General features: G+C 53.6%; 1 protein-coding gene across 1 annotated transcript in view; it reads right to left on the bottom strand.

The window, feature by feature from the left end:
• The window catches only part of ITGAE (integrin subunit alpha E), a 51,122-nt gene extending 41,622 nt beyond the window's left edge, over nt 1-9,500 (bottom strand). The window contains exons 1-5 of the mRNA XM_062175104.1: nt 9,491-9,500; nt 9,253-9,370; nt 1,747-1,838; nt 681-748; nt 174-291 (exon numbers count right to left, since the gene is read on the bottom strand). Of these exons, the coding sequence (XP_062031088.1) occupies nt 174-291; nt 681-748; nt 1,747-1,838; nt 9,253-9,370; nt 9,491-9,500 (406 nt within the window). The remainder of the gene's footprint in view (nt 1-173; nt 292-680; nt 749-1,746; nt 1,839-9,252; nt 9,371-9,490) is intronic.
• Between the last annotated feature and the right edge of the window lie 4,860 nt (nt 9,501-14,360).

Here is a 14,360-nt window from a genome sequence, read left to right on the forward strand (position 1 = left end):
AGCAGAGAGCTGGCCTGGAAGAGGGGCAACCAGGACAGAATCCGGCGCCCTGACCGGGACTAGAACCCAGTGTGCCGGTGCCGCAAGGCAGAGGATTAGCCTATTGAGCCACGGCGCCAGCCCCAAGGGGATTTCTGTAAGCTGTCCAAGGCCAGTGTGGGTCCAGTTCTTACCAAGATCAAGGAAGGAGGCCTGGGTTCGGGGACGCAGGTCAGGGGCCAGCAAGGTGCAGTTGCCTGTGAGCTCTGAGCTGAGGCTGTGGGGCTGCCTGGACTGCACTTGGGTGCATATCTGATGAGAGGGAAAAGACTGGGTCACCCCATGTCCCTAGTCCCAGCCAACTGTCACCCTTTCCAGAAACCCAGGGCCTCAGTCAGGTAGGCGACACAGAAACAGCTACCTAGCTACTCCCTCACTAGGGGCAGGAGTCAGTGTTGGGATCAGAGCAGAGGTCAGCTCCTGGGACAGGTGTTCAGGTCACAAGGTACACCTGGGGCAGCCCTGGCATCAGCCTAGGTAGTCAGAGCTACGGACAGCCGTGGAGCTGGTCCTAGGGAGATGTCTGGGCTCAGCCCTGGGCATAACATGCCAGTCAGGACGGGTCTCCAAGCTAGGGTCACCTACAAGGGTCAGCACCTGCCTCGTTGGGGCCTTGCACACTGCCACACACACACACTCACCAAAACACCATGGTGGTTCCGGACCACTGTCACTCCCAGGTGCCTCCCCTTGGACATGGGGACATGCTCTGTAACACAGAACTCAGGTAGAAAGGCCAGGGCACTGGGTGGCAAGCTGGGAGCCGAGGTCAGGGGGCACAGGAACACCCTGATCAGGGCCCCACGAGGAACCATTGGTCACTCAGGGCAGCTTCTAGAAGCTGGAGCGGGGGCTTTCAGGGTCAAACCTGGTCACCCACACTCATTCATTGGGCAAGTGCCCCTCAACGTCCACTCTGGCCCCAGCCTTGGGACTTGGGGATGGGTGTCCAGCAAAGACTGACCTATGCTTCCACCAGGGGCCCTGTCCTGGCAGGGTGGGTATGGAGAGAAGCCCACTCATTGGGTGTGAACTGGGCCGGAGGAGCAGGCCAGAGGCTGCAGTACAGCACTGTGGGCCGATGACCTCCAGCCTCGAAGACTTGTCCCTGTGGAATCTTCCCTTTGAGTCGTGGGATCACGCACTCTGTGTCACAGACAGTCTGCTTACGCAGCCCAGTGGTCATCAGTATGCGTGGGACTTGAGTTGGATCGTCTGGGTTTGGCAGAGTTTGGTTAATGAGGCAACCATTCATTCACATAGCATTTGGTGCACGCTTCATTTATGCCAGGCTCCATGTGTCATGGCCACAGGGAGATGGGCACTGGTCGGGCTGAATTCCACCAAGGTGTGAGGAGCTGTGTTGGGATGGGCTGGGACTGGGGCTTGCATCTGAGGAGTCACCAGTACTAAGGTGTGATCCCATGGCCACACTGGCAACCAAAGGACATCTCTGAATGGCGGCTGCCTTTCCTGTGAGTGGCGTGGTGTCGAGGACGGAAGGCGAATGAAGCACTCAGCAGAGAGCAATGTGCGGAAGGTGTCGCTCATGCTGTGGGGGTGGAAGGCTGGCTCTGCGCGTTGCTGGAGCAGGGGTGGACAGGCCACAGGAGGTGCGGCTGGGGTTGGAATGGTTTGGGCTGGGCTGTGCGGGGTGCCTTCCCCGGGGCTGCGGGAGAGCACTCCCTGGAGCTGGGGCTGACTCACCCACGGGCCGGCACTGGATTTCATTCTGGACGAGAGAACACCGGTGCAGGGGCCATGATGGCTTGCTGGTTCTCGGGCTGGTGACCAGGAGCCTGGTGCGGGTAGGGGCATAGACAGTAAAGCTGAGCTGACTGCTGGCTCCCTTCTTCCCCCTCCCCACCCGGCACGGTGTGCCCATGAGCACTGCAGCTCCCTGTGTGGCCAGCGAGGGAGAAGGCCCCAACCTGGAAAAGGGCCGCATGAGGGGCAGGCATATCTTCAGGCATGAAATGGTTAAAGGCAACCCCTCTTTCCCTGTACCCACCCTGTCAGAGATGCTCTCTTGTGGCGTGTGGCAGAACCAGGAAGCCACCATTGGTTCTGTTGCAGGCAGTGCTGGCTTCCTGGTGGCTGTCCAGGGGACCTGCCTAGGTGATAACATCGCCCCAGGAGAGCACCAGGTGCCCCAGCCTCTGGGTCAGTCACAGCGGGAGGTTTGGGGGTGGGTGCCTGAGCATGATGCAGGCAGCCCCAGGGGAGGTGATTTCTGGCGGGAAACTTCCCGTCCCTGACCCCAGCCACAGCCCAGACCCGGGAGAGAGCAGAGTCCAGGGTCAGCCCGAACATCCTCCCTGTGGCCACCTGAGGCCAGGGGTGAGCACCTCAGGCTGGTAGGGGAGGGGGCACAGGGCTCTTGATGCTGAGGGCAGTAGGGAACACAGAAAAGGGAAGCCCAGGGCTCGTCTACACCTCGAAAGGTCACTGTGTGGCTGCTGTGGTTGGGGGGCAGAGAGCACAGGATGGGGGGCAGAAATGAGGTTCTGTCTCCACTTCCTTAGCCCCTGTCACTCTCCATATTAGGCAACGTGTTCACATTTCTGTGTGGTGTACTGAATAATACTGAGTCTGCACCTGTGTGTGTGTGTGTGTGTGGCCCCCAGCAGATCCACCCTCCGATGCAATCTTGTGCTGCCACAGCCAGTGGGCCCCTTTCCGTCCTTGTGTCCCTGGCAGCCCTGGGCATAAGCGACCACCTCCTGAAACCTCTTCCCCCTCCACGCACCCCACTCCCTCATTGCTCTGCCGCTCTGTGGCTGGCTGCTGGGCCAGTGGGCATCTCGAGCTCAGAATGCCCAAGACAGGGCTCATGCTTGGTCCCCACACCTGCTCTTGCCGTCTTCCCCACCAAGCGGCCCACCCACCACCAACTCCCAAGCCTGGGGACATCCTTCTCAGGCTTTTTTCTGTTACATCTAGAGTAGATCTCCTCTCTCCACTTGCGTGGCTGCCACCATTTTACATGACCTATGGTAATCACCCTATTTTTTTAAAAAGATTATTTTATTGGCCGGCGTCGTGGCTTAACAGGCTAATCCTCCGCCTTGCAGCACCGGCACACCGGGTTCTAGTCCCGGTTGGGGTGCTGGATTCTATCCCGGTTGCCCCTCTTCCAGGCCAGCTCTCTGCTATGGCCCAGGAAGGCAGTGGAGGATGGCCCAGGTCCTTGGGCCCTGCCCCCGCATGGGAGACCTGGCTCCTGGCTTCGGATCAGCACGATGCGCTGGCCGCAGCGGCCATTGGAGGGTGAACCAACGGCAAAAGGAAGACCTTTCTCTCTGTCTCTCTCTCATTATCCACTCTGCCCGTCAAAAAAAATAAAAATAAAAAAAATAAAAAAGATTATTTTATTTATTTGAAAGGCAGAGTGACAGAGAGGGAGAAACAGAGAAAACAAGATCTGCATCCGCTGGTTCATTCCCCAAATGACTGTATCAGCCAGGGCTGGACCAGGCTAAAGCCAGGAGCCAAGACTCCATCCAGGTCTCCCACATGGGAGTGGGTCATCCTCTGCTGCTTCCCAGGTGCATGAGCAGGGAGCTGGGCCTGGTACTGGTGCTCTGACATGGGATGTCCACATCACACGCAGAGGCTCGCCCACTGTGCCACAACATGTTTTTGTGTTTTTCATGCGCTCTTGTGATGTATACCAAGTCACTCCCTTGCTTCAGCGGCCTCCCAGGCACTTAGAAAAAAGTCCAGAGCCTTTACTGCAGCCCACGGGGCCCTGCACAACCGGGTCCCACCCTGCCCCTGAAGCCTCTCCCGTGCCCGCCGCCACAGCTCTCGCTTCCCCAGGCTGCCTCACTCAGTCCTCTCCCTCCACCCTTCTTCCTCGCTAGTGCTAGCTCTACGGCCTGTGCCTCTCAGCCCAGCTCTGCCTCGCATCACATCACTGGCTCGCTCGCCTTCTCAGGGCTTGTCAGCATCGATAGAACCCTGTGTCACTGTTCACCTGCTTTCTCGATGTCTCCCTCACTAGACAGGAAGCTCCAGGGATCCTGTCTCTCTCAATGCGGGTGTTACTCCCAGAGCCTGGGGCAGCGTCTAGCACAGACGGAGGCTCAGTAACAGCTGCAGCACTAATCTGGGGGAAAGCCGGGTGCTGCTGAGCCCTGCTCCTGTCTGGGTTCTGCTGCTGAGCTCCCTAACTAGGTCACCCCCTCAGCAACCAGCCTGAGCCTCAGCCCTGAAGGGTGGGCCCAGAACCGGGTTCCACCCCAACCACGTTTTGCTGGAGGGCAACCTTGGCTCTCCCTCCTCTTTGGACTTCTCCCCCTAGCCGTTGGCTCTGACCCCAAACATCACTCCCCAGGGCGCCTCCCCAAAGGAAGGTGCAACCTGACCCTTCCTGGCCCTCCAGTGGCCTGGACTGTTGGAGCCCCACCCCCAACCCTGGCCTTTTTCCCACCCCAGACTGAGTTCAAGGGCACCACCGTGTGTGGGCTGTGCAGGTTGGCTGTGCACTGCAGATGGCTCAGACTGCCACGCAGGCCTGTGGCTGGGGACCCAGTCTCGGCCGCCTCTGCTCCCACCCCTTCTGCACCCCGCATGGCTGGTGGTCTCCAGGTTTACGGCCGGAATGGCTGGCAAACCTATGACTGACCAGCTGACAACCCTGCACCCCCTGTTCTCCTGCCTTCTCCCAGCACTAACCCGGCCCTGTTCTCAGAGGCTGGTCCCCAGCTCCCAGGGGAAGGCCTGCCTTACGGCTTGCTCCATCCCCTCCAGGGCAGCCAAAGCCAGGATGTGGCAGGCCTGGTGTGGTATATCTTAGGGAGGAACAGGGAAAGCCATCTTCCCGTGCACAGGGCGCCCGTCCGTGCTTCTCCCTGGCCCATTTCCTGCTCCGTGCAGCAGGCCTGTGGTCGTCAACCCCATCACCTGTGGTGGGAGCCCAGAATGCTTTCACCACATCCTCTTCCCAGCCTGCTCAAACTCCTGAGCCCCTGTCTGCTTCAGCAGGGGTGGGGGTGGGGTTCCGTGAGCCCCCCAGGCTCTCTCCCTCCCCCTCGGCAGGCCCTGAGCTCTGCACCAGGGGCTGCAGACTCCCCTTGGTCCCCTTGGCCTGCATCTGCAGGACAGGGGCTGCAGCGGAGGAGGGCCCCACCGGGGGTTGGCGGGAAGGGACTGGGCAGGGGATGGCCACAAATACGTCGGCCCAAACCCCACTCATGGGTGGCAAGCGGTTCAGAAAATTGAACACGGAGCCAATACATAACCCACCACCCAGTGGTTCCACTCATGGTGCTACAGGGCCCAGGGAAGCTGCCCCTCACCAGTGCTGTTCACATGCCGGCAAACTCCAGCAAGGAGGATGGGCAGCCTCGCCTCAGGCAACACCGAGGGGGACGTTCCTGGGCCAAGAGCACGCACCGTAGGCCTTCGTTGTGCCAAGTTCCCAAAGCGGGAGGATGGCCTGCAGAGATGAGGTCAGCTGGAGGTTGTTCTGGGCAGGGGATGAGTCTGGGAGGGGCTTCCGGGAGGGGCTTGGTGGTCTTGACCTGGGTGAAGCCCGCACAGGGCCGTTCACTCCGTGCCCTCACTGGGCTGCCCACGTAGGGTGGGTGCCGTGTTCTGGGTGCTGTTTGTCATTAGGATGTTTACCAAAACGAAACGCAACAAACACCGATCTTTATCTTCCTGAAGCCAAAACCTCTCTAACAACCTTTCACTGCCCGCTCTCTGCTGCTGGCTCCTCCGAACCCTCGGTGCCTGGGTGAAGCGGCACTGCCCGTCTCCTGCATTTGATTTTCTGTGACTCCTGGCCTTGGCCTTGTGCAGGCTGGCTTCCGGGCTTTTGACCAAGCTGCTGTCTCTCCTGGCCTTCCCCTTTTCCACCCCTTCTCATGCTAATTCCTGTGCAAGTCCTAGCAGAAATGCTGAAGAACACACCTGCCTTGACGACCCCAGGCGCCCCACGGGAGCGGGCGTCACTCCAGTCATTGTCTGGCTTGTTGGTTTCCCTCATGAGCCCAGGAGCTCCAGGAACCAGTGGCCGTGTCTCCTTCACTAGCTTATCCCCTACACTCTGCCTGCATGAATACCTGCTGAGTGAGTGGGTGTGGGGGGTGGGCAGGTAGCTGGGCTGAGCCTATCCTGACCACTTAAATCCACCGACTAAAGCCGCGAACCAGGTGCGGGCCCAGCGCCTAACACAGCAATCTTTGCTATTCTAGGAACAGAGGTTGGGCCAGCAGGTGATACATCGTTCCTGGCATGGAGAGGGTTTAATCTCTGGAGCAGAGGTTTGGGGACTCACAGATCATTCCTATCAGTGAGCAACGCCTGCCTTTCTACTTTACTATTGCTGTGTGGGAGTTCTTGGTTGCAAGCAGCAGAAATCCACCAGTGACAACTTAAGCAACCAGGAGATGACACCTAACAGTCACCCGATTTTCCACTGGGAGATGAGGACAGCAGGGCCAGGAAAAAGATCCAAGTCCGCTTGGTGGGTAGGGCCATGATCAAGTCCAGGGCCCATCAGGCTGTCTAGGATCTGCCAGTGTCCACCCAGCCCCCACCACACAGAGCTACTGTGCACAGCCAGGAGCCCTGAGCACTTCACCAGGATCCACCCCAAGGCCCGTCTGGATCCTGGGCTCTGATGCCCACGTATGCTGGGCCTGAGCCTTGCCAGGTGATAGAACGAGCACAGACAAAGCCCCATGACCACTATGCAACAAACAGGAAGAGGAGGAGGGAGGAACAAAGAGACAAAACAACAAAATGGAATGCGTGAACCTGACTTTAAAAAGACACGCTTCTGGACCCAGTGTTGTGGCATAGTGGGTAGAGCTGCCGCCTGCCATGCAAACATCCCACGTGGGCACTGGTTCCCTGTTTGGCTGCTCTGATTCCGATCCAGTTCCCCGCTAATGTGCCTGGGAAACAGCGAAAGATGGTCCAAGTGCTTGGGACCCTGCACCCACGTGAGAGACCCGAAGAAACTCCTGACTCCTGGTTTCAGTCTGGCCCAGTCCCGGCCATTGTGGCCATCCAGGGAGTGAACCAGTGGATGGGAGATCTCTCTGTCTTTCCCTCTCTCTCTGAAACTTGGGGTTTCAAATAAATCTTTTTTAAAGAAGGACACAACTCTGAAAGCCATTTTGGTGACAACAGGAGAAACTGAAAGGGGCTTTGGATCTCGTGACCTTCACTCCAGAGCCTCTCCGCAAACTACAGACACGCTCAGACATCAGCACCCTGCCGTCACCTCTGCAGACTGCGCCTCAGATCCTTCTCTTCCTGTCCACCTCCCCCGGATGACACATGAGCTCCCTGAGCTCACCAAGGCCTAGCAACAAATTCATGCAAAATGCACATTAGAAGAAAATTATGTACGGATTTCATTTTTTTTTTTTTTGCACCCAAACAGGCTATTTTTAAAAATAATTATGTGTGTATTTATTTGGGGAGGGGAGAGGGAGAAAGAGGGAAAGAGGGAGAGAGGGAAAGAAGGAGAAAGAGAGAGAGGGAGAGAGGGAGAAGGGAGAGGGGGAGAGAGGAAGAGGGGAGGAGGGGGAGAGGGGGAGAGGGGGAGAGGGAGAGAGAGAGTTCCTATCTGCTGGTTCACCCCCCAGATGCTCACATCTGAGCAGCTAGGGCTAGGCCAGGGCTGAATCCGAGAGCTGGGAACTCAGTTTAGGTCTCCCACCTGGGGGGGGGGGGGGCAGAAACCCAATCACCTGAGCCATCACTGTTGCCAAGCAGAGTCTGCATTAGCGGGATGCTGGAGCCAGGAGCCGGACCAGGAACTGAACCCAGGTACTCCCACATAGCAAATGGACGTCTTGACTTCTAGGCCAAACGCCTGCTCCTGCACTTCTCTTTTAACTCCATTTCCCCATGAACTTTTTGAAGTACCCTCGTGGTAGGAGCTCCACATTTGTTGCGTGGATGGCCATTGCATAGATAATTTACAGTTTGCCTTCTGACCCAGGTTAGTAACCAGGGCGCCAGTTTGAGTCACTGGACCTGCTTTTCGTCTCATTTGACTCACACCTTCCTTTTTTCCATCTTTCATGATTCCAAGCAGGGCTACAATCAACAGTCTCCCGCGTGCCTGACAACTCCTTTGGCACTGGTATCGAGGGGCGAAATTTCGGATTCAAAGGCCAGTGCATCCTCGGCTTCACCCGATGCCAGGGTGGTGGGACCAAGTCACACTCCCACACAGTCCTGCTGCACCCCCACCTCACCAGCACACGGTGGGCACAGTTTACACTTTTACCTATCTAATGGGTGGATACTGATAATGTTTTTCAAATACCAGATAACATCTGTTGAGCTTCACTTTGGAGAGCAACTCTATGAAGCCCTTTGTGTACATATGATTCCAAATGGTCTTCGCAACAACGCATGGAGGCAGGCAACTCACCACCACCACCACCCCACCCCCCGACTGCGGATAGGGGAAGCTGAGGCTCAGGGCTGAGCTCCTTGCTAAGGCTGCAAACACAGAGCACAGATGCCCTTGAACCAGGCCTAGCAGCCCCTGAGCCTCATCTCTCAGGCACAGTCCCTGTGTTCTCACCGATACTATCTTGTTGCCTTCCAAATTTTCGGTATCTAGCACGTGTCACTTTGGTAAGGAGCCTGTGTCGACTCTGTTTTAAAGTGGGTGTTAAAGGGCTGGTGCTGTGGCTCAGGGGATTAAGCCGCTGTCTGCAACTTCAATGCCAGTATCCAATATGAGCACTGGTTCAAGTCCTGGCTGCTCTACTTCCAATCCAGCTCCCTGCTTATGGCCTGGGAAAGCAGCAGAAGATGGCCCAAGTGCTTGGGCCCCTGCACCGATGTGGGAGACCCAGAAGAAACTCCTGGCTTCATCCTAGCCCAGCTTTGGCTGTTGTGGCCACTTGAGGAGTAAACCACAGAGTGGAAGATCTCTCTCTGTCTCTCCCTCTCTATCTCCTTCTCTCTCTAACTCTGACTTTCAAATAAAAAAAATAAATCTTAAAAAAAAAAAAAAAGTAAAGTAGGTGTGAAGTCTCTTTTCCCCCCAGGCAGTGGAGCTCAGAGAACCAGGGTGAGGAGAGGGTTCAGACCCTGGGGACCCCCGACACTGGCCTGGTGCTCACTGCTTCTCTCTTCAGCTCACCCCTGTGACAGTGAAAGGTTCTCCCCAGGCTGCAGAGGTGGGGCGCCAAGGCAACCCCCGCCCTCCTGCCCGCCGCCCCCACTCACCAGGTCTGGTTGGTGCTGGGGTCATGGTGCAGAAGTGCCCCCAGCACGAAAGGTGCTCCCGCAGGTGTGACCCAGGCCCCGGCCTCGTCCACGTTGAAGGCCGCTAGGGGTGCCAGTACTGTGGGGGAGAAGAGGCACAGAGTTGAGGCCACAGCTGGGCCTTTCATTATCCCTCCAAGTCTTGTGCTGCCACTATACCCATTTTATAGATGAGAAAAGTGAGACTCTCCAAAGGTACTTTTCCCCATGGCAGTAGGACTGGACGCAGATATATCTGACCCAGAGCCTCTGGGCCAGCAACTAAGCCCCTTCCTCCAGGAAGCCTTCTCTGGCTCTCCCCTGAGATGCACTTCCTGTCTCCCCCTACCCTTTCCTGCACCTGTCACACAGCACGTATTCATCACTGGACAAGTTAAAACAGACCGTGAGCACCAGCAAGAGGGTCTACTTTATGCTCATCTGTTGTGTGTCCCTCAAGTGATCCAAGAGAAAACATCTGACAATACTTAGTGCAGGGGCATTTGTGGCACAGCAGGTTAAGCCACCACCTGTGATGCCAGCATCTAACATGGGCACCAGTTCAAGTCCCGGCTGCTCCACTTCTGACCAGCTCCCTGCTAAGGCGCCCGGGACAGCAGTGAAAGATGGCCCAGGTCCTTGGGTCCTTGCACCCATGTGGGAGACCCAGATGAAGCTCCTGGCTCCTGGCTTGGTCTGGTCCAGCCCCAGCTGTTGTGTTCATTTGGGGAGTGAACCAGTAGATGGAAGACCTCTCTCCCTCTCTGTAACGCTTGCCTTTCAAATAAATAAATCTATCAAAGAAAGTTCATAGAAAAACACAATTAAAAGATGTATTTTTTTCATATAAAAAATTTTTGGAATCCTTATATAGATTTTTCATAACGTGCATTTCTGTGAATGCTTTGATTGTCTCTCGTAATGCATGGATTTCAAAAATTTTTGCACCAAAATAAAGTTACCTTTTAATTTCATTTTTCCAGAAACTTTTTAAAGTCCTCATATGTCCTCAAAGAGTACCTGCGCAGGAATGTTTACAGCAGCTTTATTTGTAATACCCCTAAACTGGAAATAAGGCAAACGCTCATCAGTGGGACAACGGATAAACTCCACTGTCCGTGGCGTAGCCACATACCAGGGTGCTGCTGAGGAGTAAAAAGAAACAAACACCTGCTCACATAGCAGCGTGAGCGCATCTCAGGAATGACGCTGATGGGGTGGGCGCTGGGTATAGCCGTGAAGGTGCAGCTTAGATGCCCTCATCCCGTCTCTGACTGCCTGCCTGGAGTCCCTGGATACTTCACTTCCAATTCAGCTTCCTGCTAGGGCACACTCTGGGAGGCCGCAGAGATGGCTCTAGCGCTTGGATAGCCTACCACCCATGTGGTCGTTTTGGCCTGGTGCAGCCCTGGCTGTTGTAGTCATTTGGAGAATGAAACCAGTGGGTGGAAGATCTTTGTCTCTCTCTTTCTCTGTCTACCTTTCAGATAAAATGAAAATAAATATTTTTTCAAATTATGCTGAATAAAAGAAGCCTTACCTAAAAAGAGAATTTACTGTATAATTCCATTTATACAATGTTCTGAAATTAGCAGAATTAATCTATAGTTTTAAAAAAAATTGCCTGGGGTGCACCAGGGTGTGTAGGAATTAACTGGGCAGGAAGTACAAGGGATTTTCTGGGATGATGGAAACATTCTATCTCTTGATTGAGGTTTGGATTACAAAGGTGTATGAGTTTGTCAAAGCGCAATATATGATCCACTTGTGCATTTCACTGCACATATATTTTACCTAAAAAAAGAAACAAACACAAACATATTTTTGAACTCTAGGCAATATGCTTAGGGATAGACTGTACTGATGTCTGCAATCTATTTGAAGTGCATCAAAACATACAATGATAAAGAAAATTTATTTTAATGTTGACAGTAGCAAAATCTAATTGTCCATTGTTCTGTACACTTGATATTTTTCATGAACAATTTTATGGGAAGAATTGATATTGACAATCGGGCCCCAATGAGGCCGTGCTAACTCACGCTGCAACAAGAGAATGGGAGGTCATTTCCCCACATCACCTGAACTCTGTGGGCAGAGCCTTTTTCCATTTTTTTTTTTTTAAGTCTTCCATCCACTGGTTCACTCCCCAAATGGCCACAAAAGTCAGGTTTGGGCCAGGCAGAAGCCAGGAGCTAGGAGCTTCATCTGGGTCTCCCACATGAGTACAGGGGCCCAAGGACATCTGCTGCTGTAATCCCAGGCACACTAGCAGGGAGCTGGATCAGAAATGGAGCAGCCAGGATTTGAACTGGTGCCCATATGGGATGCCAGTGCCGCAGGAGGCAGCTTTACCCACTATTCCACAGCACCAGCCCCTATCCGTGTTTTAAGACAAGTTTTTAATTAAGAGCGAGATCAAGCCTTTTATACATTTGCTGCCTATTCGTACGCATTGCCCATTTTTGAAGCACATATTGACTATTTTCTTATTCATTCGTGTGAGCTTTTTCCTACCCAAGAGAAATTGGCAGTGTGTTACAGGCAGTGTTGCTCACTGAGCTGTTTTTTATTTGGCTTGCTTATTACATTTTCCCCATAGCTACTTTTTCTTATTTTATGTCAAATGGTTTTTCCTTTGTCACTCTTGAGTTTTATGTCATGCTTCCCCACTCAGCAATGTTTTTAAATTCACTCACATCTTGGACATTTTTGCTTGTTCGTTTCACTTTATGCTTGAATCTTTGCCACAGGGTCAAACAGGGATCCAACTATAATTGTTTTTCCCCTAAATGAAACTGTCTAAACATTCTTTCTCCTTTGTAAAAAGTTTTTAAAATTTATTTTATTTATTTGTGTCAGAGAGAGAGAAACAGGCAGACAGATAGACAGACTGGCAGATTTTTCCATCTGCTGATTTACTCCAAAATGCCTTCAATGGCCAGGACTGTGCCAGGGCTGGTGCCAGGAGCCCAGAACTCAATCCAGGTCTCCCACATGCATGGCAGGGGGCCACGTACTTGAGCCATCCCCTCTGCTGCTTCCCAGGTTATACATTAGCAGGAAGCTGGAATCAAAGCCCAAACAAGAAGTTGAAACCTAGCAGCTCTGATGTGGGATGCAGGCACCCTAACCCCTGTCCTTACCACCAGGCTAAACACCTACCCCTTCTATGTGCTGTAAACTGTTTGGAGGTTTGGTATTTATTTTGTCCTCAAGGTATTTTTCTGTGCTATAACTTTATCATTAATCATCATCATTATTATTAGATTTATTGATTTGAAAGGCAGAGTGACAGAGAGAGAGGGAAAGAGGAAGAGAGATTTTCTGTTTGTTGGTTCCTTCTCCAAGTGACCACAAAAATCGAGACTGGGCCAGGCCAAAGCCGGGAGCCAGGAACTCCATTCTGGCTTCCCACACGGCTGGCAGGGGGCTGAGCCCTTGAGCCATCATCTGCTGCCTTCCCAGGCACATTAACAGGGAGCTGGATTGGAACCAAAGCAGCTGGGACTCCAGGCAGCACTCAGATGGATATGGGATGCCAGTGTCACCAGCACGGGCCAACCTGTGGCTGGGCCACAGTGCCAGCCCATGTTTTTTTGTTTGAAGACTGCTTTCTCTGTTTGAAAGGCAGAGGAGAGAGGGAGGGTGGGGGGTGGGAGGGAGGAGAGAGAGAGAGGGAGAGAGAGAGGGGAGAGAGAGAGGGGAGAGAGAGGGGAGAGAGAGAGAGGAGAGAGAGAAACTTCCACGCACTGGTTCACTCGCCAAGATCGAAACAGCCAGGACTAGGCCGGGCCCAAGCCAGGAGCCCCAGATCTCCCATGTGGGATGTGGGTGGCAGGGGTCGAAATACTTGAATCGCTCTTCCTGCCTCCCAGGGTGCATATTCAGGAAGCCGGACTCAGGAGCAGAGCTGGGACTCAACCCCAGGCCCTCTGATGTGGGAATGTGGGTGTCCCAGCTGCTGTCTTGACCACTGAATCACTCACCCCAGACCTTCCACTTCTGGACACGCTACTGCCTACATGGATCTGCTTTTCTTTGGAGATTCACTGATCTCAGTAAATGCATTTTTATGTTTGTTGTACTTTTTTAAAAAAGATTTATTTATTTGAAAGACAAAGTTACAGAGAAAGGTAGAGACAGAGAGGTCTTCCATCCACTGGTTCACTCCCCACATGGCTGCAGCGGCCAGAGCTGCACTGATCCAAAGCCAGGAGCCAGGAGCTTCTTCTGGGTCTCCCACATGGGTGCAGGGGCCCAAGGACTTGGGCCATCTTTTACTGCTTTCCCAGACCATAGCAGAGACTGGATCAGAAAGGGAGCAGCTGAGACTAGAGCCAGTGCCCAGATGGGATGCTGGCACTGCAGGCAGCAGCTTTAACCCACTGTGCCACAGCGCCAACGCCCTGTTTGTTGTATTTTTAAAATGTTTATTTATATATATATAAGAATTTCACATTAAATATATAAAAACCTCATAAGTTCATAATGATATTTAAAAGAGGAAACAAAAATGAAGGTAAAAGAAACCACTTTCCAGTTGGTTATCACTGGAAGAAATGAAGTCACCATCCCCTGACTGTGAAGGGAAAGTGTTAAGTGTTTTTCTTGCCTTCCTTTTACGAAGTGTATTTCAAGGCCACCAAATTGTTCTGGAGGGGAGAAAGTTCTTCCTCAGGGAAGAATTATTATTTTTTGACAGACAGAGTGGACAGTTAGAGAGGGAGACAGAGAGAAAGGTCTTCCTTTACCGTTGGTTCACCCTCCAATGGCCGCTGCGGCCAGCGTACCATGCTGATCCGAAGCCAGGAGCCAGGTGCTTCTCCTGGTCTCCCATGTGGGTGCAGGGCCCAAGGACTTGGGCCATTCTCTACTGCACTCCCAGGCCACAGCAGAGAGCTGGCCTGGAACAGGGGCAACAGGGACAGAATCTGGCACCCCGACCGGGACTAGAACCCGGGGTGCCGGCACCACAGGTAGTGGATTAGCCTAGTGAGTCACAGCGCTGGCTGGAAGAATTATTAATGAATGTAGAAGAAAAGCACTGTTTTGTGAGGCCTAACAAAATATCATCATGACTTCAGCTT

This window comes from Lepus europaeus, chromosome 18, assembly GCF_033115175.1.
Source record: "Lepus europaeus isolate LE1 chromosome 18, mLepTim1.pri, whole genome shotgun sequence".
NCBI classification, from domain to species: domain Eukaryota; kingdom Metazoa; phylum Chordata; class Mammalia; order Lagomorpha; family Leporidae; genus Lepus; species Lepus europaeus.